This window comes from Erythrolamprus reginae, chromosome 1 (assembly GCF_031021105.1).
Source record: "Erythrolamprus reginae isolate rEryReg1 chromosome 1, rEryReg1.hap1, whole genome shotgun sequence".
NCBI classification, from domain to species: domain Eukaryota; kingdom Metazoa; phylum Chordata; class Lepidosauria; order Squamata; family Dipsadidae; genus Erythrolamprus; species Erythrolamprus reginae.
Genome location: NC_091950.1, coordinates 412,588,994 through 412,612,116, shown reverse-complemented (window position 1 = coordinate 412,612,116; position 23,123 = coordinate 412,588,994). Strand labels below are relative to the sequence as shown.

General features: G+C 45.9%; 1 protein-coding gene across 1 annotated transcript in view; it reads left to right on the top strand.

Moving 5' to 3' along the window:
- KSR1 (kinase suppressor of ras 1) overlaps nt 1-23,123 on the top strand; it is a 234,103-nt gene that overhangs the window by 139,699 nt on the left and 71,281 nt on the right. Inside the window, exon 3 of the mRNA XM_070735303.1 lies at nt 22,190-22,337. Coding sequence (XP_070591404.1) covers nt 22,190-22,337 — 148 coding nt within the window. The remainder of the gene's footprint in view (nt 1-22,189; nt 22,338-23,123) is intronic.

The window sequence follows — 23,123 nt, the reverse complement described above, 5'->3', positions numbered from 1 at the left end:
GCTATTCTTGTCAGCTTAGTGTCATCTGCAAATTTGGTGAGTTCCCCTGCTATTCCCTCATCTTAATCATTTATGAAGATACTGAAGAGTACTAGGCCCAAGACGGAGCCCAGAGATACATTGAGTTAAACTTTATAGACCTTTCCAAGCATGGATGCGTGGATGACTTATAGTGGCAGTTTGATACAGTGGTATCTCTACTTACAAACTTAATTTGTTCCGTGACCAGGTTCTTAAGTAGAAACGTTTGTAAGAAGGAGCAATTTTTCCCATAGGAATCAATGTAAAAGCAAATAATGCATGCGATTGGGGAAACCACAGAGAGGGTGGAGGCCCTGTTTCCTCCCAGGAGATTCCTAGAGAGGCCCCATGGAGGCTTCTCCCTGCCTTTTCCGGCCCTGTTTCCTCCCATGAGATTCCTTTTTTTTTTTTTGAAAAGTTTCTTTATTGTTTTAAAAAAAAATTCTCACATGTTTAATTTGGGTTTTACATATCTTATTCCATTTAATTTCAATTACCTTTTGTATATATCATTCATTTCCCTATCTCTTCTATAAAATTGTATACATTTCAATATAAACACCATAAGTAGAATACATTTTTAGCATAGAAGACAGAAAATGCTTGTACTTCGTTTCTATTAATATTATAAGGTATTTGTTATTCTTTCTATATATACTGATACTATGCATTGTTACATTTTTAGTTTTTCTTTAGATTCCATTTGTGCCATTTGTACCATGTTTGTTTTAATTCTTTACTTTTAATCCCCTTAATTGAGTTTGTAATTTCATCTATCTCTACACATCTATATATTTTGTCAATAATTAAACTCTCCCAGGAGATTCCTAGAGAGGCCCCATGGAGGCTTCTCCCCGCATTTTCCGGCCCTATTTCCTCCCAGGAGATTCCTAGAGAGGCCCCACGGAGGCTTCGCTTCTTCCTGCCTTTTCCGGCCCTGTTTCCTCCTAGGAGATTCCCATAGAGCAGCGTTTCCCAACCGGTGTGCCGCGGCACACTAGTGTGCCGCGAGACACAGCCAGGTGTGCCGCGACAGCTCCAGCTGGGCGGGGAGCTGCCGGTGCCTCCGACCTCCCGGCTCCTGCCCGATGCCGCGGTTTCTGGCACTCTCCTGCTGCGCCCCAAAGAAGGAAGGCAGGAAGAAGGAGAGCTTCATTCTTCGTGCCTTTTTCCCGCCTTCAATGGCGTCGGCGGCAAGGTGTCCTTTGGGGCCCGGCGGGGAGGGGCACTGGCAGCGGAAACAGGTTGCCGGCTGCAGCGGCCCTCGGGCACCGTTCCCTGTAGGCTGCGCACGCCAACGCACCCCAAAATGCCCCCCCGCGCACCCTTTTCCAGGGGGCGCGCAGGGAGCCGCGACCACCCCGCACCCCCGCCTGCCCGATTTCCCTCTGCGCGGCTGGGGACACGGATCCACCGCCCTCGCCAGCCCGATCTCCCTCCACCCGAAGTGGGGATGGTGGATTCGCCGCCCCCCCGCCGGCCCGATTTCCCTCCACCACACGAGTGGGGAGGTGGATTCGCTGCCCCCCGCCAGCCCGATTTTCCCTCCAGTGGCTGATCTCCCTCCGTGTGGGGGGGGGGGCGATGAACCGAACGACCGGGGGGCTGTCCGTCCGTGTTGGGTGAGTGCAGGGCAGGCACAGGCAGCCCCAGGGGGAGAACAAGGGAGGGAGAGAAAAGGAAAGAGAGGAGAAAGAGGAGGGAGGGAGAGAAATTGAATGAAGGAGGGAGAGAAAGAAAGAGTAAGAAGTAGAAAGGATAGAGAAAAAGGAAGAGAAAGGGAGGGGGAGAAAGGAAAGAGGGAGGAAGGGGGGAGAGAAAGAAGATATGAAGGAGGGAGAAAAAGAAAGAGATAGAAAGGAAAGAGGGAGAGAAAGGAATGAGAGAGAAAGGGAGGAGAGAAAGGAATGAAAGAGGGGAGAAGGGGTGAGAGATAGAAAGGATAGACAGAAAGGGAGAGAAAGGAAAGAGAGAAAGGGAGGGAGAGGAAGGAAGAGAGATGAGAGAGGAAGGAGGAGACAGAAAGAGAAGAAGGAAGGAAGAGAGAAAGAAAGAGGGATGGAGAGAGAAAGGAAGGAAGAGAGAGAAAGAGGGAGGGAGAGAGAAATAGAGCGAAAGGGAGGAAGAGATATTTTTTTTATCCAAACTTTTTTTAGCGCCCCCCCCCCCAATGTTCCCCAGGATTTTGAAAATATGAAAAATGTGGCGCGGCTCCAAACAAGATTTGGAAACACTGCCATAGAGGCCCCAGGAGGCTTCTCCCTGCCTTTTCTGGTTACAGTTTCAGAGGCTCGGGTTTGTAATTAGAAAATGGTGCTTGAGGAGAGGGGAAAAAATCTTGAACATCCGGTTCTTATCTAGAAAAGTTCATAAGTAGAGGGGTTCGTAGGTAGAGGTATCAATGTATTGGTAGATCTATTCATAATGATTCCAGTGTGGGATTTTCCTTCAGCATAATAGAGTTATATTTGCATGGTAAATTCATCAGGCCATATGCCTGTTGTGGTTAGCTCTGCGCCTGCTCCTGCCCCAAGGACTGTGGATGTGGGGGAGACATCTACATGCTGCAGGCCTGTTTTGCCCCCGGTGGAATCTGCTGATGAAGAGCTCCTCTGACCAAGAAGACATGAGTGACAGGGAGTAGGAGAGTGTGGCAGACAGCTCAGAAGGAGATCAATTATCTCGCTTCTCCTTGGATTCAGAACAAGAGTTAATGATACAGCCACACATGCGGAGAGCGATGCATAGGCAACACAACTGAGAGATTATTATCAAAGAAATGAGGCCACCTGTGGTTGGGTGGGGTTGTGGTAATTAGTGAGGCTGCTATAAATAGCAGCCTGTGGGTTTGGCCATTGTGGAAGATTATCTGATTGTTGTGTTTCGTGACTGCTTTACTGACTTTGACTTTTTTGTGTGCTGATTTTTCCCCGCTTTGAAACTAAACCAGAGCAAAGTGTGTGTCACTTTGTGAAAGAAGAAGGACTGTGAATTGCCTCACAGCTGTAACGTAAGTATCACAGAACTGATAAGGGACTTGTACAAATTACCAGTTTGTTTGGAGACGAGTGCTCTTGGCTATATCAAAAGAGGGCTTGGTTTAAGTGAATTTTTATTATAAAGAACATTGTTTTGAATTTTCAAACGTGGTGTGTGTTCTGAAATTTGTACCTGTGAATTTTTGGGAGGATTCTACCAGAGAGCCCGACAGAACAGTGCCTATTTCAGTCTTGGCAATTTTAAGCTGTATGGACTTCAGTTCCCAGAATTCCCGTCAGCCTGCAAATTATAGCCGCTAGGAAAATCTAAATATAATCACATTGGCTCTTTTAAATCTTTCCCTTACTTTCCATTCTGATGTTCTAAGATTCCTGTGATGAAACTTGGATGGCTTGGACAGGAAGGGAACTTTTGATTTGAATGACAAACCCCAGCGCCCAAATTTAAAAGAGTAAGGGACCAAAGCAGCAGTCTTGAATTTAGAAAAGCAAGTACAGTGGAACCCCGACATAAGAGCTGCTCTACTTAAGAGCAACTCGAGATAAGAGCTGGGAGGGGAGAGATATTTTTGTTCTACTTACAAGCCCAAATTCGAGATACAAGCGCCAAGGAGCTGTCTCCTGAAGCCAAACGCTAACTTCCACGTTCGGCTTCAGGAGACAGCTGCGAAGCGGCGCGCGTGTTTTAAGAGGTTGCAGCGGCCTGGGGGGCTCGGGGGGGTGCTTGCAGCTTTCTTTCTTGCTCTTTTTCTTTCTCTCTTTTACCTTCCCTTCCTCTATTTCTTCTTTTCTTTCTCCTTCCCACTTCTTCCCTCCCTCCCTTCACTCATTCCTCTCTTACTCTCCCCTTTCATAAGTTTCCTTGCTTCCTTCCTCTGTTCCTGTCCCTTCCCTCTTTCCTTCCTTCCTTCCCACCCTCCGTCCATTCATTCACCCATTCCTCTCTTGATCGCTTAAAGCCGGTCCCTGGTGCAAAAAGGGTTGGGGACCTCTGTCCTACAGGATTGGGTGGCAGAGAAGTTGAACATATGTAAATTTAAAAGTTTAAGAAAGTTTACAAGTTAAGTGAAAGAAACTTCATTATTCATTTATATGTACATGTAGATTTCTTCATTAAAAACATGTCTTTCTGCATAATTTAGACTAACTTTGTGAGTTTTTTGAGGGCTGGAACAATTAAAATTATTTACATTAATTCCTATGGGGAAAAGTCGTTCGAGATAAGAGCTGCTCGACTTAAGAGCCCAGGTCCGGAACGAATTAAACTCGTATCTCGAGGTACCACTGTACTGTATTAGGCTTGCTATTCGAATGTTTCCTTAATTTACAAGGGTTCCCAATATAGTTTTTCTTAGCTTAGGAAGTTTTCTAAGGCTCAGCCTCTCTCTCTCTCTCTGTCCCCCCTCTCTCTCTGTGTCCTCTCTCTCCTTCCTTCCTTCCTTCCTTCCTTCCTTCCTTCCTCCTTTCCTATGCCACCCTTCTCCTGAGACCTAGGGCAGCTTATAGCAAATTTATGCAAAAACATGTTAGAAATCTACAATAAAAACTACAAATAGAACAGAACAGAACAGAACATAATAGAATAGAATTCTTTATTGGCCGAGTGTGATTGGACACACAAGGAATTTGTCTTGATGCAAATGCTTTCAGTGTATATAAAAGAAAATACAGGTTTGTCAAGAATCATGTTGGTACAACACTTAATGATTGCCATAGGGGTCATTTAAAATACTGTCTTAAAACCCCAATACTTAAAATTTAATCAATCACATACATACATACATACATTCAATCATTGGCTGGAGCTAGGTATAAGGAGCTATTAGGAGCTAGCTAGGAGTCTACGGAGTGGGGTGGCATACAAATCTAATTAATAATAATAATAATAATAATAATAATAATAATAATAATAATAAATAATAATAATAATATTACGACTCACCAATATTACAACATAATAATATTATGCCAGAGCAATGACTCTAGCATAAGCCAGTGAAAGTGGTCCCAGTGGTCCTTGGCACGCTGGGCGCAGTACCAAAGGATCTCAGCGGACATTTGAAAACCATCGGAATTACAAAATCTCCATCTGTCAATTGCAAAAGGCCACTTTACTGGGATCGGCAAACATAATTTGCTGCTACATCACGCAGTCCTAGGTGCTTGGGAAGCGCCCGACTGGTGATGAAATACGAAATCCAGCATAGTGATCTCTTTTGCTGTGTTGTACTGAAAGTATAATAATAATAACAAACTCAGTGGCCTTGAGCCTGTCGGCAAAGATGGCTTTTCATAACCCTTACGGAAGGCGGGGAGAGTGGAGGCAGTGCGAATCTCTGGAGCGAGTTCGTTCCAAATGCAATTTAGCAAAGTAAACACCAAGGATTAAGTCTTTGCCAGAATTACTCTCTCTCTGTCCTCGATATGTAGCTTTCTAGATTCAGGAAGCATATTTCTACGAGCTGCTTTCAGACCTCTGGGCTTCCCCCAGTTACTAGCTGGGGCAGCCCCGTCCAGGCGCAAGCCTTAATAAGAACGAGGCTTCTACTCATCTCCTAAATTTGGCACTGATCTCGTTTGCTAATAATAGCTTGCAGGAGCTAGAATATTGCACTTGTGCGTGTGTTTGTGTGTGTATGTGTACGAAGGACGCATTGCTCTTGGGCTGACAGGTGTGCCGTGTTCTCCTTCGCCTGAATTCAGCAGAACTTTTAAAGATTCTGGGTGCAAGCCAGCCCATTGGCAAGCATTAACAACATGTTCCAGGATCCAGTTCTGGCAACCGATGATGTGCGAAGATAGCACACAAAATGCGGAGATTGCCAGTTTTTCAGCATGCATAATTATGTTAATGAACAGGCTAATCAATGTTCCTTCAACTGGAATGTTCCAGATGTTGGCATTATATTTTATCCTCTTGCCCGGAAAACACATAAAATTAAGCTGGTAAAGGCAGGAATTGTCCAGCAGTCGAGTAGATTGGAACGTGTTCTCCAGCTAAACAAAATGATTGTTTTCGTGGTAATCTCCTACCCGAAATAATTTTGGATATTTTTTTTTCTGCGATTGTGTTTTATTTTTAAACTTGTCTAGACATTAAAAAAAACAATTTTAGTGATTTTTTTCAATCCCTGGTTTTAGTTTGTTGGTGCAGTTTCTCACTCCATTTTAAATCTATTTTATTTATATCCTGCTTTTATTATTTTTATAAACAACATGTGGCAAACAAACTTAATACAAGTAAGTACAAAAGTTCGTTGAGTGATCAAACTGAGAACGGCGCTGAAAATAGTGACATGACCGTTTTTCACAGCAGCGTAGTGCTCTTCTTCTTCTTCCTTCTTCTTCCTTCTTCTTCTTCTTTTTCTTCTTCTCCTCCTCCTCTTCCTCCTCCCTTTTTCTTCTTCTTCTTCTTCTTCTTCTTCTTCTTCTCCTCCTCCTTCCTTCTTTTTCTTTTCTTCTTCTCCTTCCTTCTTCTTCTTCTTCTTCTCCTCCTCCTCCTCCTCCCTTCTTCTTCTCCTCCTCCTCCCCCCCCTTCTCCTCCTCCTCCCTTCTTCTTCTTCTTCTTCTTCTTCTTCTTCTCCTCCTCCTCCCTTCTTCTTCTTCTTCTTCTTCTTCTTCCTTCTCCTCCACTTCCTCTTCTTCCTCCTCCTCCTCCTCCTCCCCCTTGACTTTTCCAGCTTCCTGCCACTTTTTAATTTCATTGATTGTCAGCTAGTCATGTGGTTTTTTGGGTGTGACTGTCATCCAGTGTCATAGAAACATAAAAACATAGAAGATTGACGGCAGATAAAGGCCTCATGGTCCCTCTAGTCTGCCTTTATGCTATTTCCTGTGTTTTATCTTAGGATGGATATATGTTTATCCCAGGCATGTTTAAATTCAGTTACTGTGGATTTACCAACCACGTAGGCTGGAAATTTGTTCCAAGCATATATCATACTACTCTTTTAGTAAAATAATATTTTCTCATGTTACTTCTAATCTTTCCCCCAACTAACCTCAGATTGTGCCCCCTTGTTCTTGTGTCCACTTTCCTATTAAAAACACTTCCCTCCTGAACCTTATTTAACCCTTTAACATATTTAAATGTTTCGATTGTGTCCCCCCTTTCCCTTCTGACCTCCAGACTATACAGATTGAGTTCATTAGGTTTTATGCTTAAGACCTTCCACCATTTTTGTAGCCCATCTTTTGACCCGTTCAATTTTATCCATATCTTTTTGTAGGTGAGGTCTCCAGAACTGAACACAGTAGTATTCCAAATGGGGTCTCACCAGCGCTCTATACAGCGGGATCACAATCTCCCTCTTCCTGCTTGTTATACCTCTAGTTATGCAGCCAAGCATTCTACTTGCTTTCCCTACCGCCTGACCGCACTGTTCACCCATTTGGAGACTGTCAGAAATCACTACCCCTAAATCCTTCTCTTCTGAAGTTTTTGCTAAAACAGAACTGCCAATACAATACTCAGATTGAGGATTCCTTTTCCCCAAGTTACATTTGGAAACATTAAACTGCAGTTTCCATTGCTTTGACCACTGATCTAGTAAAGCTAAATCGTTTGCCATATTACAGACGCCTCCAGGAATATCAACCCTATTGCACACTTTAGAATTATCGGCAAGTAGGCAAAACTTCCCTACCAAACCTTCCCCTATGTCGCTCACAAACATATAGGACCCAGAACAGATTGAGTTCATTAAATCTTTTCTGATAAGTTTTATGCTTAAGACCTTCCACCATTTTTATAGCCCGTCTCTGGACCCGTTCAATTTTATCAATATCTTTTTGTAGGTGAGGTCTCCAGTTGCTTAGGGGTGAGAAACACGGCTTTAGAGCATTTGATGTTGCTCAGGGTGGGGAATTCCAGTTCTATACTTTTTCTTTTTTTGGTTATTTGTTCAAGGGAAGAGGGGAAAGAAAAGGGGAGGGGGGAGCCCACCCCTTCTGGAAGCTGAAAGCTGTTGTTCTGTGAAAGTACAGTACACATTAAGCCCTGTTCTTGCATCATCTGGTGTTAGAACAGATTTCTCGCGCACGCTGCGGCTCCTTGGCTTCGTGACTTGGATCCCAGCCTGCTCTCGATTATCTAACCCTCCCTGGCAGGCTTCTGGGCTGCACACGGCCTTTTTCCTTCCGAGACTCCCGCCATAGGCTTTCGTGCATTAAGGCAAAGCCTATGTTTTGACAGCTGACGCGGCTCCTCGGAGTCACGAATCTGGATGCTTGTCAGTTTGAATCCCCTCTCTGCTTTGGACTTATTAGTTGGTTAGATACAGGGGCGGATTGCTCCTACCCAATGAAGATATGCCCATGTTTCGTCAACACTCCGCGGCCTGCACTGGTTGCCGATTAGTTTCCGGACACAATTCAAAGTGTTGGTAATGACCTATAAAGCCCTACATAGCATCAGACCAGAATACCTACAGGGCCAGCTTCTGCTGCACGAATCCCAGCGACCGATTAGGTCCCACTGAGTGGGCCTTCTCCGTATCCCGTCGACGAAACAATGTCATCTGGCGGGACCCAGGGGAAGAGCCTTCTCTGTGGCGGCCCCGGCCCTTTGGAATCAATTTCCCCCGGAGATTCGAACTGCCCCCACCCTCCTCGCCTTCCGCAAGACTCTGAAGACTTATCTATGTCGCCAGGCATGGAGTAATTTATTTATTTATTAATTTATTGGATTTGTATGCCGCCCCTCTCCGTAGACTCGGGGCGGCTAACAACAGTGACAAAAAACAGAATGTAAAAATCCAATACTACAACAGGTAAAAACCCTTGTTATAAAACCAATCATACATACAAACATACCATGCATAAATTGTAGAAGCCTAGGGGGAAAGATTATCTTAATTCCCCCATGCCTGACGGCAGAGGTGGCTTTTGAGGAGCAACTTGGGCGTCCTCCTCGATCCACAGCTCACATTAGAACAACATCTCTCAGCTGTGGCGAGGGGGGCGTTCGCCCAGGTTCGCCTGGTGCACCAGTTGCGGCCCTATCTGGACCGGGACTCACTGCTCACAGTCACTCATGCCCTCATCACCTCGAGGTTCGATTACTGTAATGCTCTCTACATGGGGCTACCTCTGAAAAGTGTTCGGAAACTTCAGATCGTGCAGAATGCAGCTGCGAGAGCAGTCATGGGCTTACCTAGGTATGCCCATGTTTCACCATCACTCCGCAGTCTGCATTGGCTGCCGATCAGTTTCCGGTCACAATTCAAAGTGTTGGTTATGACCTTTAAAGCCCTTCATGGCATTGGACCAGAATATCTCCGAGACCGCCTCCTGCCGCACGAATCCCAGCGACCGATTAGGTCCCACAGAGTGGGCCTTCTCCGGGTCCCGTCAACTAAACAATGTCGGTTGGCGGGCCCCAGGGGAAGAGCCTTCTCTGTGGTGGCACCGGCCCTCTGGAACCAACTCCCCCCGGAGATTAGAACTGCCCCTACTCTTCCTGCCTTCCGTAAACTCCTTAAAACCCACCTTTGCCGTCAGGCATGGGGGAATTGAAACATCTCCCCCTGGGCATGTTAATTTATATATGGTATGATTGTGTGTGTGTCTGTTAGTACATGGGGTTTTTAAAGCTTTAATATTTTAATTGAGTGGATTATTTATGATTTGTACTATTTGTTGTGAGCCGCTCCGAGTCTTCGGAGAGGGGCGGCATACAAATCCAAATAATAAATAAATAAATAAAGGAGGGTGGGGGCTATTCTAATCTCTGGGGGGAGTTGGTTCCAGAGGGTCGGGGCCGCCACAGAGAAGGCTCTTCCCCTGGGCCCCGCCAACCAACATTGTTTAGTTGACAGTACCCGGAGAAGGCCCACTCTGTGGGACCTAACTGGTCGCTGGGATTCGTGCGGCAGAAGGCGGTCCCTGAGATAAACTGGCCTGGTGCCCCCTTCTGACTAGTAAGACTTGAGTATGGTTATGATTGTGCGGTATTGACTGTTTCTTAATGATAGTGGGGTTTAGCTATAGTTTTAAACATTAGATTTGTACTGCATTGTTTATTGTTGTTGTGAGCTGCCCCACGTCTTCGGAGAGGGGTGGCATACAATTCTCCGTACTGAAGGAGCGGGTCCAGCAGTCACATGGGTTGCTCATGTCCAATCCGGTGGAACTGAGCCTAGTATTAAAAAAGCTTGCTGGATCCGCCCCTTCCCCAGAATTCGCTCAGTTCGCATATCCTGCGGTTGTATTGTGATAGCTCGTTCAACATTCTAACACCTTCCCTTCGATCTTTTCCTTCAAAAAGTAGTAAGATTTATTGTCTTTTATTATTTACTTGCACTAATTGCGCCAGCCGTTTAAAAGAAAAAAAGAAAAAAAGCGGCTAGGCTTTTTTCCTTGGGAGAAGTTGCGGTTTCGTTTTCCCCCGGCGGTTTTGCCGGTTACGATTCCTGCGGCCGCTTGTGGATTCTTCTAATCCTTTGGCCTGGAGGTCCTGGTGCAAGTATTTACCAATTGAATTATTGATTATTATTGTATACAAAAATATTTAAGGGCTTAAGAAATACCTCCTGCGGAGTGAGACGCCTTCTAGTCTCCTGGACTTAGTCGATCGCTTCCCCTTTAAGAAATTTTACGCAGCGATCTTTTTCGGCGCGAAGGCCTTCGCGCCCTTTTTAAATCTAGGCCTCTCGTGTTGGCCCCCTGCCAGCCGTGTAGGCCTCAGTCCACCGCGTGGATCCCGGAGCGGGCCTTGGGGGTCCCAGGCTAAATTCTCCACCGGCTAAGCCTCCAACCAGAGTGCCTTGGTTTACTTAATTATAAAGTTTAGGGAGGCTGGCCCCGCTGGGTTTGGGGGCACGAACTCTGGGTTTGCCCAGATTGTCCTCAAGTTTCAGCAGCTTCGAGGCCTCGAAGCAGGATCCTTTCCTCTTGGGAAGTCCTTGAAATTCTTCTCCTTATTATTCAGTTATTGGCTCAGCCTTGTCTTCTGTTAATTGTCAGACTATGGCTACTTTTCCCAAGAGAGGCACAACTAAAGGTCCCAGAGAGGCCAGGCCTACAGGCGATGAAATTACTAGTATCCCCCAGGCCTCTTCCTCCTCTTCTCCAGGGGCCCGCCCCCCGACCAAGGTCACCAGGGCCGAGAAGAGAAGGGACCTAGCCCTACAAAAAATCCATGACAAATCAGCAAAACGTTTGAAAGTGCAGGCCCAAGTAATCAGTAGTCAAGACCCCCCAGAGGCTTCTAGTCTGCCTCCTTCTGGGGTCCCTGTGTTATCTCTGGATGAGCCAAACCTAGACAGACCCCAACCTAACCTATGGGGCATAGGTCCAGAGGAACCAGATATTATTGAAGATTCCCCCCAGCCAGGATCCTCCCAGGCCTTTAGGGATTCTTCTGCCATTTCTGCTGACATTTCCAGTTTACCTCCTGAGTTCCAGTCTATTTTTGCTGTGTTGTCCAAAGCCATTGATGCCAAACTCTCCTCCATCAATGAGCTTCCCTTACCTCTTCCTCCTTCTCGCTCCTCCCGCCCCTTGGGTTCTTCCCCAGCGGTCAGAGCTCCTATTCAGGATGATTCAGATTCCTCCCAGGATGAATATGAGGATATAGAGGATGATGAGGATGCCTTTCAAGGCCTATCAGATGATGAGGAATCCCAAATAAAGGTTCCTCCTCCTATTACTATTTTTCCTTCTCAATTATTCAAATCTCTCCTCCTCAAAGCTAGAATTTCTACGGGATTAGCGGCCCAGGAGAAACAAGCCTCCACTTCCACTGATCCCCCGGAGGAGAATTTACCTTACTTCACAGAGGAACAGGAGGATAATGAGGTAATTCCTATGCCTAAGTTGTTTAAAGATGCTTTACTCAAACAGTGGGAATTTCCAGCCTCTGGCCTTAATCCCTCCACCAAGGACAGAAAGTTGTACAAACTTTCCTCTTCCTATGAAGAGCTTCTATCCTTTCCCAAACCGGATGAACCTGTCAAGATTCTTCACTCGGCAGCGGCTGTGCCAGGCGAGGCGGAGGAAGTCCTTCGCCCAGAGGACAAGCGCATTGAGCAAATGCTCAAAAGAGGATTCACCGCTGATTCCTGGGCCACTAAAAGCTCTGCAGCGGCTTCCTTTTTCTCCAGAGCCATGCTGCTGTGGCTTCGCCAACTTCAACAGCATATTCCTCCCGATGACTTGAGAGGTCAACAAGACTTCAACAAGGTTTTTGCAGCTGCCCAGTACGTGGCTGATGCCACCTTGCAATCTACTAGGTTTTCTGCTAAGGCTATTGCAGCTTCTACTACGGCAAGAAGACTCCTATGGATTCGCCCTTGGCAAGCGGGAGTTCGCCAAAAGTGGCAGTTATCCCAGGGTCCCTTAAAGCGCGACCTTCTCTTCGGTGATCTTCTGGATCCACTCCTCACGGAAACCACGGACAAGAAGAAAGTTTTGGGTCCAACCACAAAAAAGGCTACCAAAACGCAGTCCTTTCGTCGCCCAGGGCGCCAGCAAGATCAAGCGGCTTCCTACCAGAGATCTCCAGGTCAGTATTCCCCCCGCTTTCGTTCCCAAGGTAGGAACTCCAGGGGTAGAGGGTTTCGCTTCCAAAGGGGAGCTTCCTCTAACAGGGCTTCAAAAAAACCTAGATGGTAATCCTACCTCTATTCCCATAGGGGGTTGCCTAGCTCATTTCGCCTCTAATTGGCGTCTCACCTCCAAGGACCCTTGGGTCATTGACACTGTTCAAACAGGCCTTCTTCTAGAATTTATTTCTCCTCCCCCTAAACGTTTTATTTCCTGCCCTTCTCCCAGGTCATCCTCAGATTGTAACCGTATGGAGGAGGCCATTTCTCATCTATTGTCCATCAGAGCCATTCAACCGGTCCCTTCCGGTCAGGAGGGCCTAGGTTTTTACTCCATCCTATTTATGGTTCCAAAGTCCTCCGGAGGTTGGAGAGCTATTTTGGATTTAAAGAAACTAAATTTATTCATCAAATATAGGAAGTTTAAGATGCACTCCTTGTCTTCTATTTTGGCCGCCATTCACTCGGGAGATTTCATGGTCTCCTTAGACCTCACTGAGGCCTACCTTCACATTCCTATAGCCAAATGCCACAGAAAATTTTTACGTTTTTCCTTTCAAGGCAGGCATTTCCAGTATAGGGCGATGCCATTTGGCCTTTCCTCGGCCCCTCGGGTCTTTACAAAGCTCTTGGGCTCCCTGGCGGCCTATATCAGGGCGTTTCCCATACACATTTTATGTTATCTTGATGATATTTTAATTCATGGGAACTCCCTAGAGAAAGTGAAAACAGACCTTTCTGTCACCATGTCAGTCCTTCAGGACCATGGATTTTCCATCAACTTTGATAAGAGCCACCTCCAACCCTCCACATCCATTTCTCACCTGGGATCCATTATTGATTCACAATCCTCCCAGGTTTTTCTCTCTCCCGAGAGAAAACTCAGTATAGTGGAGTTAATTTCTAACATTTTATCTAATTCTTCAGTTTCCATAGTCACTCTATCTTCCCTTTTGGGGAAGATGGTGTCATGCATAGGCATCATTCCCTGGGCTCGCCTTCATGCTAGGGAACTCCAGTGGCTCCTGTTACCTTTTCAGAGATCAGGGCACAGCAACTCAAATCGACGCATTGTCATCCCACTGAGTGTTCGCAGATCCTTCAAGTGGTGGAAGTCTCCGGCCATGGACAGAGGATCCCCGTTCAGGTGCCCGGATCAATTTGTCATCACCACAGATGCCAGTCTATCGGGATGGGGCGCCCACGCCCAGGGGATGATAGCCCAGGGCACGTGGTCCCCGGAGGAAGCTTCCAGGCCAATCAATTGGCTAGAGTTAAGAGCCGTTTCCCTGGCTCTGAAGCATTTCTCTCCTCGCATTCCCAACCGGCACGTTCTCATTCTCACCGACAACATTGCCACGAAAAGCCACATTTGCAGACAGGGGGGCACGAGATCCAAGGCTCTCATGAGGGAGGCTCTCAAGCTGGGCCTTTGGGCGGAAAAACATCTCCAGTCGCTCCTAGCCGATCACATCTCGGGGAGTCTCAACGTCCAGGCGGATTGGCTATCCCGGGCAACGATAGACCCAGGAGAATGGAACCTCCATCAAGACCTGTTCCATCAAATCACCCTCAGATTCGGCCTACCAATTCTGGATCTCTTCGCGACCAATGCGAACGCCCAACTCCCTCGCTTCTATTCCAGATTTCCATCCCCGGGAGCGGAAGCAATCAATGCCCTCCGGAGTCCATGGCCTCCAGGCCTACTCTACGCATTTCCTCCAATTCCAATCCTCCCGGACGTGATTCACAAGGTCCTCACCGAGAGGGCCCGAGTAATCCTAATCGCCCCTCACTGGCCCCGCCGGCCCTGGTTCGCGGATCTCCAACAGCTGTCCGTCCAGGACCCTTGGCGACTCCCCGTTTCGGGGGATATGCTGCGGCAGGGGGCCTCTTTCCATCCAGACCCGGAGTGGTTCCACCTCACCGCCTGGCTGTTATCAGGAGAGATTTAGAGCTGCGTGGTCATGACCCCGATTCAGTGGAGGTCATTTTAAAAGCCAGAAGGGGTTCGACCAATCGAATCTACGACCACACGTGGTCCAAGTTTCACCAGTGGTGTCTACAGGAAGGTCTCTCCCCTCTGTGCATCCCCATACACAGAATAATTTCCTTCCTTATGCAAGGCTTCCATAAAGGACTTTCCACCAGCACCCTCCGGCGTCATCTGGCAGCCATTTCATCTGTCCTAGGAGGTCCCCGCAGACAGCCTCTCCGATCCTTCCCTGAAGTTCAGGAATTCCTCAAGGGCATAGCCAACCTCAGACCTTCCAAGGTCCACAGGTACCCATCATGGGATTTGCCACGGGTTCTCCATTCCCTCACGCAGGCACCATACGAACCCCTAAAATCGGCGTCCCTAAGGTACCTATCCTTTAAGGTAGCATTCCTGGTGGCTATTACCTCTGCTCGACGCATTTCGGAGCTGGCTGCCCTCTCAATCAGGCAGGACCTTTGCCAATTCCATCAGGACAAGGTAGTCTTGCGACTGGACCCCACCTTCTTACCCAAGGTCAGTTCCATGTTCCACAGATCTCAGGATATTGTCCTACCTTCCTTCTGCCTCCAACGAGACCATCCCTTGGCAATTAGATGGCACACCCTGGATCTCACCAGAGCGCTGAGAATCTATATCCAACGCACAGGACCCTTTCGGAGGTCAGAAGCACTTTTTGTAGCCTATCATCCCAGAGTCATGGGGGCCAAAGTGTCTTCAACAGTAATAGGCCGTTGGATCAGAGGGACTATATCTAAGGCCTATGAGTCGGCCTCCCTCTCAGTTCCAAGGAACATCACAGCGCATTCCACCAGGAGCGCAGCCACCTCGGCCGCTTGGGCGACTCAAGCCCCGTTGGAGGAGGTCTGCAAAGCAGCCACTTGGGCCTCGCCAAATTCCTTCATCAGGCACTACAAGATTGATTCTTACGCTTCAGCGGACGCTGCCTTCGGCAGAAGGGTACTCCAATCCGTTATCTCACACGATAGCAAGCTAATCCCACCCTAGGGACCATCTATTGGGTATGTCCCATGTGACTGCTGGACCCGCTCCTTCAGTACGGAGAATAGGCGTTGATTGCTTACCTGAACGCCTCTTCTCGTACGGTGAGCGGGTACAGCAGTCACTTCCCGCCCTTGTATGTGTCTTCTTTACCTTTCTATATCTTTCTTCCTCTAACAATGAGAGTTGAACACTACAGAGCTTCACAACTGAGCCTAGTCTATGGATTCGCGAATTCTGGGGAAGGGGCGGATCCAGCAAGCTTTTTTAATACTAGGCTCAGTTCCACCGGATTGGACATGAGCAACCCATGTGACTGCTGTACCCGCTCACCGTACGAGAAGAGGCGTTCAGGTAAGCAATCAACGCCTAGTCTAATAAATTATTATTATTATCTTCGGCGCTAATGATGCACCCCAGTCATGTTTAAATTCAGTTACTGTAGATTTACCAACCACGCCTGCTGGAAGTTTGTTCCAAGCATCTACTACTCTTTCAGTAAAATAATATTTTCTCACGATGCTTCTGATCTTTCCCCCAACTAACCTCAGATTGTGCCTCCTTGTTCCTGTGTTCACTTTCCTATTGAAAACACTTCCCTCCTGAACCTTATTTAACCCTTTAACATATTTAAATGTTTCGATCATGTCCCCCCTTTTCCTTCTGTCCTCCAGGCTATACAGATTGAGTTCATTAAGTCTTTCCTGATACGTTTTATGCTTAAGACCTTCCACCATTCTTGTAGCCCATCTTTGGACCCGTTCAATTTTATCAATATCTTTTTGTAGGTAAAGTCTCAACTCACCTACAAAATTCTGATGACTGAGAATCTCCATAGATATTTAGTGCTAAGATGTACTGTACGTCTGAAGCTAAAGCCCCTCAAGACTTCCCAGGGCCCTTGTGAAATTGTAATTATAGTGAACTGGAGGAGAGACTATTAAATAATAATTACCTGCTTTCGGAAAGTAATCTTATTAACGCATTGATCTGAGTTAGGTTTAAAAGCCAGTTGCAAATAAATCTATGTTTACTTTTTGTTAAGAGTTGTTGGGAGTCAGATCCTGTGTAAGTGATCCTAAGTATTAATAATATTTTTGTTAATATGTATGATATAACAATCTTTGGAAACAAGAAAGTTTAATTCATTGTTGTTGTGCCAAGTGTTGCTATCCCAAAAAAGCAATGTTGTGCCAAGTGTTGCTGTCCCAAAAAAGCAATCCCAAAAAATTACAAAATATCATGACTTGCAAGTCAAAGTCAAATGCTTATAAGCAAAAAAAAAAAATTGCTGTTATATTAATCATGATTAGAGTTTTTAGAGCAATATCTATAGCAGTGTTTCCTAGCCTTGGCAACTTGAACATATCTGGACTTCAACTCCCAGAATTCCCCAGCCAGCATTTGCTGGCTGGGGAATTCTGGGAGTTGAAGTCCAAATATCTTCAAGTTGCCAAGGTTGGGAAACACTGATCTATAGAATGCCCTTGATGTTTAAATTTGTTGGACCGGTTTTATTTTTTAATAGCTTGCCAATCACCTCAAATGGTACCACTTAGTCCTTGGACTTGAATGATTATGTTTTCCACAGTTCTTGACTGTGAATCTATTTATTATTATTTTATTTATTATTTGGATTTGTATGCCGCCCCTCTCCGAAGACTCGGGGCGGCTCACAACAAGTGTAAAACAAATCATAAATAATTCAATTAGTTAAAATATTTAAAGATTTAAAAACCCCCATATACTAACAGACACACACACAGGCATACCATGTATAAATTAAATGTGCCCAGGGGGAGATGTTTAGTTCCCCCATGCCTGACGGCAAAGGTGGGTTTTGAGGAGTTTACGGCAGGCAGGAAGAGTAGGGGCAGTTCTGATCTCCGGGGGGAGTTGGTTCCAGAGAGTTGGTGCCGCCACAGAGAAGGCTCTCCCCCTGGGGCCCGCCAACCGACATTGTTTAGTTGACGGGACCCGGAGAAGGCCCACTCTGTGGGACCTAATCGGTCGCTGGGATTCGTGCGGCAGAAGGCGGTCTAACCATAGGTTACCCTCTAATTATGGTTTGTTATAGAGCCAGATGTTTATAGGATAGGGCATATTTGTCTACCTATTGAGTCCTTCCCAAGGACCCAAGCTAGGCAGATGTTGATGATGTTTTAGATATATTATTACAAGATGTAAGCTGTTCCAAATAAAGCTGCCTTTTGAAATTAATTGAGGGTGAATTTGTCAATATATATGGAATTCAGGTGGTGCTGTGGATGTTTTCAAATTGCATCCAAGACACTGTTCTGTCGGGCTCTCTGATAGAATCCTCCCAAAAATTCACAGGTACAAATTTCAGACACACACACACACACGTTTGAAAATTCAAAACAATGTTCTTTATAATGAAAATTCACTTAAACCAAGCCCTATTTTGGTATAGCCAAGAGCACTCCTCTCCAAACAAACTGGTAATTTGTACAAGTCCCTTATCAGTTCTGTGATACTTAGCTTGCAGCTGTGAGGCAATTCACAGTCCTTCTTCTTTCACAAAGTGAAACACACTTTGCTCTGGTTTAGTTTCAAAGCGGGGAGAAAGCAGCACACAAAAGGTCAAAGTCAGTAAAGCAGTCACGAAACACAAGGATCAGATAATCCTCCACAATGGCCAAACCCACAGGCTGCTATTTATAGCAGCCTCACTAATTACCACAGCCCCACCCAACCACAGGTGGCCTCATTTTCTTTGATAATAATCTCTCAGTTGTTGCTGCCTATGCATCGCTCTCCGCATGCGTGGCTGTATCATTAACTCTTGTTCTGAATCCAAGGAGGAACTAGATAATTGATCTCCTTCTGAGCTGTCTGCCGCACTCTCCTCCTCCCTGTCACTCCTGTCTTCTTGGTCAGAGGAGCCTTCATCAGCAGATTCCACCGGGGGGGGGGCAAAACAGGTCTGCAGCATGTGGATGTCTCCCCCACATCCACAGTCCTTGGGGCAGGAGCTGGGCCAGAGCTAACCACAACAGACACTTACTAGAATGTTTACTATCTTTCTGATGCCTCCAGGTGTTACAACATCCACTATGCAGACTTTTTTTTTCCAATTTACATATCAATAAACATTTTTAACAGTTCTGTGTCATATGTTTCATACGGTTATTTACATTTATTTCTATACATCTTTATTTCTGTGTTCTAATCAATCATACAGCTTATTCCATTTTTTCTTTGCCATTCATTTCCAGACGCCTGTACATCTCTGCACATTCCAAAATCTTATGTATAATCTTTTCATCACTTGGTGTATTTTCAAGTTTTCAATATTGAGCGTCTACAATTTTTGCTGCGGTTACTATTTGTGAAATAACATATGTACTGGACTTATTTCATAGAAACATAGAAGTCTGACTGCAGAAAAAGTCCTCATGGTCCATCTAGTCTGCCCTTATACTATTTTCTGTATTTTATCTTAGGATGGATATATGTTTATCCCAGGCATGTTTAAATTCAGTTACTGTGGATTTATCTACCACGTCTGCTGGAAGTTTGTTCCAAGCATCTACTACTCTTTCAGTAAAATAATATTTTCTCATGTTGCTTTTGATCTTTCCCCCAACTAACTTCAGATTGTGTCCCCTTGTTCTTGTGTTCACTTTCCTATTAAAAACACTTCCCTCCTGGACCTTATTTAACCCTTTAACATATTTAAATGTTTCGATCATGTCCCCCCTTTTCCTTCTGTCCTCCAGACTATACAGATTGAGTTCATTAAGTCTTTCCTGATACGTTTTATGCTTAAGACCTTCCACCATTCTTGCAGCCTGTCTTTGGACCCGTTCAATTTTGTCAATATCTTTTTGTAGGTGAGGTCTCCAGAACTGAACACAGTATTCCAAATGTGGTCTCACCAGCGCTCTATATAGCGGGATCATAATCTCCCTCTTCCTGCTTGCTATACCTCTAGCTATGCAGCCAAGCATCCTACTTGCTTTCCCTACCGCCTGACTGCATTGTTCACCCATTTTGAGACTGTCAAGAAATCACTATCCCTAAATCCTTTTCTTCTGAAGTTTTTGCTAACACAGAACTGCCAATACAATACTCAGGATTCCTTTTCCCCAAGTGCATTATTTTACATTTGGAAACATTAAACTGCAGTTTCCATTGCTTTGACCGTTTATCTAGTAAATCTAGTAAAGCTAAATCATTTATCATTTCTTTATCTTTCTGTCAATTATTCTTAATTAAAAATAGTTCCATTTAAATTCTATTAGTTATCCTATTATTTCTTGTAGCTATCTCCTTATCTGCTTCCAGTACTTTTTCGCCTTGGGACATTACCACCATATGTGATAAAAAGTTCCTTCCTTACTTTTGCATTTCTAGCAGTCCAGTTTCTTTGTTTATATACATTTTTGCCAATCTTACTGGTGTTCAATTCTACTAATAAAGCATTTTATATTGGTTTTCTTTAAATGCAGTCGATAATGTTTATTGTTCTTGTTCCATATTCTTTCCCGTTCCTCTAAAAAATTCTATGCAGATTTCTTCCCCCCCCCCCTCTTGTTGTTAAGTCTGGTGTGTTGGGTGGCAGCTAGGTTCGAATTCTGAAGTTGCCAAGCATTTAAGCTTGTACGTTTTCTATTTACTTTGCCTGTGTTGCACACTCTTCCCAGTCCTTGCCTGCAGGCAAATGGTATTTCCTGCAGATAATCCAATTGTTGTTGTTATTATTTCGGGAGGGTGGAAATCAATCCCTAGCCCAGCTTCCTTCCTAGATTAGTTCCCTCCCCCTCCCTCCAGCATTAATTGAAATCTGCTTCCCATAATTTTATTCCTTCTAGTTATTTTTATTTATTTTTTTATTTTGTCCAATACACAATAATACACAATGAAGGTTATAGAGCAGTGGTTCTCAACCTGGGGGTTGGGACGCCTTTGGGGGTCGAATGACCATTTCACAGGGGTCGCCTAGGTCAGTGTTTCCCAACCTTGGCAACTTGAAGGTATCTGGACTTCAACTCCCAGAATTCCCCAGCCAGCATTCGCTGGCTGGGGAATTCTGGGAGTTGAAGTCCAAATACCTTCAAGTTGCCAAGGTTGGGAAACACTGGCCTAAGACCATGGGAAAAGACACATTTTTCATGGTGTTAGGAACTAAACCTTCTATTCTGGCACCTTGGAATATGTTTACAATTTGACCAATCAGGTGTTTATAGTGGGGGTATCCCTCTGACCTTCCTGCCAATCAGCTTAAAGATCTGTCGGGAGAATTGGCGCTAGACATATGGTTGGGGGTCACCACAACATGAGGAACAGTATTAAGGGGTCATGGCATTAGAAAGGTTGAGAACCACTGTTATATAGGATATAGTAGAGAAGAAATACGAGATATAGGAGAGACTATAGGACAGGGGACGGAAGGCACTCTAGTGCGCTTATGCACGCCCCTTACTGACCTCTTAGGAATCTGGAGAGGTCAACTGTGGATAGTCTAAGAATAAAATGTTGGGGGTTAGGAGATGATACTACAGAGTCCGGTAATGAGTTCCACGCTTCGACAACCCGATTACTAAAGTCATATTTTTTACAGTCAAGTTCGGAGCGGTTAATATTAAGCTTGAATCTGTTGCGTGCTCTTGTGTTGTTGTGGTTGAAGCTGAAGTAGTCTTCGACAGGCAGGACATTGCAGCATACGATCTTGTGGGCAATACTTAGATCCTGTTTAAGGCATCGTAATTCTAAGCTTTCAAGACCCAGGATTGTAAGTTTTGTGTTGTTGTGGTTGAAGCTGAAGTAGTCTTCGACAGGCCGGACATTGCAGCATACGATCTTGTGGGCAATACTTAGATCCTGTTTAAGGCGTCGTAGTTCTAAGCTTTCAAGACCCAGGATTGTAAGTCTAGTTTCGTAGGGTGTTCTGTTTCGAGTGGAGGAATGAAGGGCTCTTCTGGTGAAGTATCTTTGGACGTTTTCAAGGGTGTTAATGTCTGAGATGCGATATGGGTTCACAACACCCATACCCATGCCATCCATCCAGGCATGCCCCAAGCCTCTTTAAAGCATTGCTATGCGCTCCCCGCAAGCTGGCTGTAACAGGCTCGCCTAGCTATTTGTGATGCTGGGTGGAAAGTTTTGGCAACGTTGCGATTCCAGCAAAGGTCAGCGCACAATGTCGCCCTTTTGCTTGGGGTGTGTGTGTGAGAGAGAGAGTGCGTAGGGTTGATGGTGCATGAACCTCGGCCAGCCTTTCCCGCTTCTGCTTTGTCATTGCCCGAAAGCCCAAAGTGACTGGGCCACTGAGCAGCAAAAGCCACGGTTCTTGCTTTAAAGAGAGAGAGAGAGAAATGCAGGAAGGATTACGAGCCAAAGCAGCTGCTGCGATGCTTTGAATGCATTGTGTTGGGGAGGTTGTGTTTTTGACCCTGGCGCAATCCTTCATCACCGGCCTCGCCACAAAGGAGTGACTCATTTTCAGCCAGTCCCCAAATAGTGCCGGAGAGAGCAACCCTCCGACTTAATCCCTAAAAAACTTCCCCCTGTTTGGGGAGGGGGAAAGGAAGCCGCCCGTCTTCTGAAAATATCTCCCCCCCCCTTCCCACCCTCCATCTCTTCTTCTATTTCCCCTGCAGAGGATTCCAGAGGACATCACGCTCGATGCCTTCTTGGAGATGAACGACCTGAAAGTCAAAGACACGATGAAGAGATACGGGGCCAGCGCGGAAGATTGTTCCCGGCTGAACGGAGCCCTCACCTACTTGAGGAAGGCCACGCGGATGGGTAAAACAAAGGCTCCCGGGCACAAGTGGGATTTTTGAGGGCGGGAGGAGAACAGGAAGGTAGTTGGGAAGGGTGATCGCTTTTCTTGAGTTCACAGGAAGATTGGGGGGCGGGGGGGTCAAACAGGGGTGAAATCCAGTAGGTTCTGACAGATTGTGGAGAACCGGCAGCGGAAATTTTGAGTAGGGGCATGCATAAGTGCGCCAGCGTGCCTTCCGTCCCCTGTCCTAATATTTCTTTATATTTCTTTACTAGTACAGTGGTACCTCCACCGCCTCTACTTACGAACATTTCTAGATAAGAACCGGGTGTTCAAGATTTCTTTGCCTCTTCTCAAGAATCATTTTCCACTTACAAACCTGAGCCTCCGAAACTGTAACTGGGAAAAGGCAGGGAGAAGCCTCCGTGGGGCCTCTCTAGGAATCTCCTGGGAGGAAACAAGGCCGGAAAAGGCAGGGAGAAGCCTCCGAGGGGCCTCTCTAGGAATCTCCTGGGAGGAAACAGAGCCGGAAAAGGTGGGGAGAAGCCACCATGGGGCCTCTCTAGGAATCTCCTGGGAGGAAACAGGGCCGGAAAAGGCAGAGAGAAGCCTCCTTGGGGCCTCTCTAGGAATTGCCTGGGAGGAAACAGGGCCGGAAAAGGCATGGAGAAGCCACCGTGGGGCCTCTCTAGGAATCTCCTGGGAGGAAACAGGGCCTCCACCCTCCCTGTGGTTTCCCCAATCACACACATTATTTGCTTTTACATTGATTCCTATGGGAGTCTGCGGAGAGGGGTGGCATACAA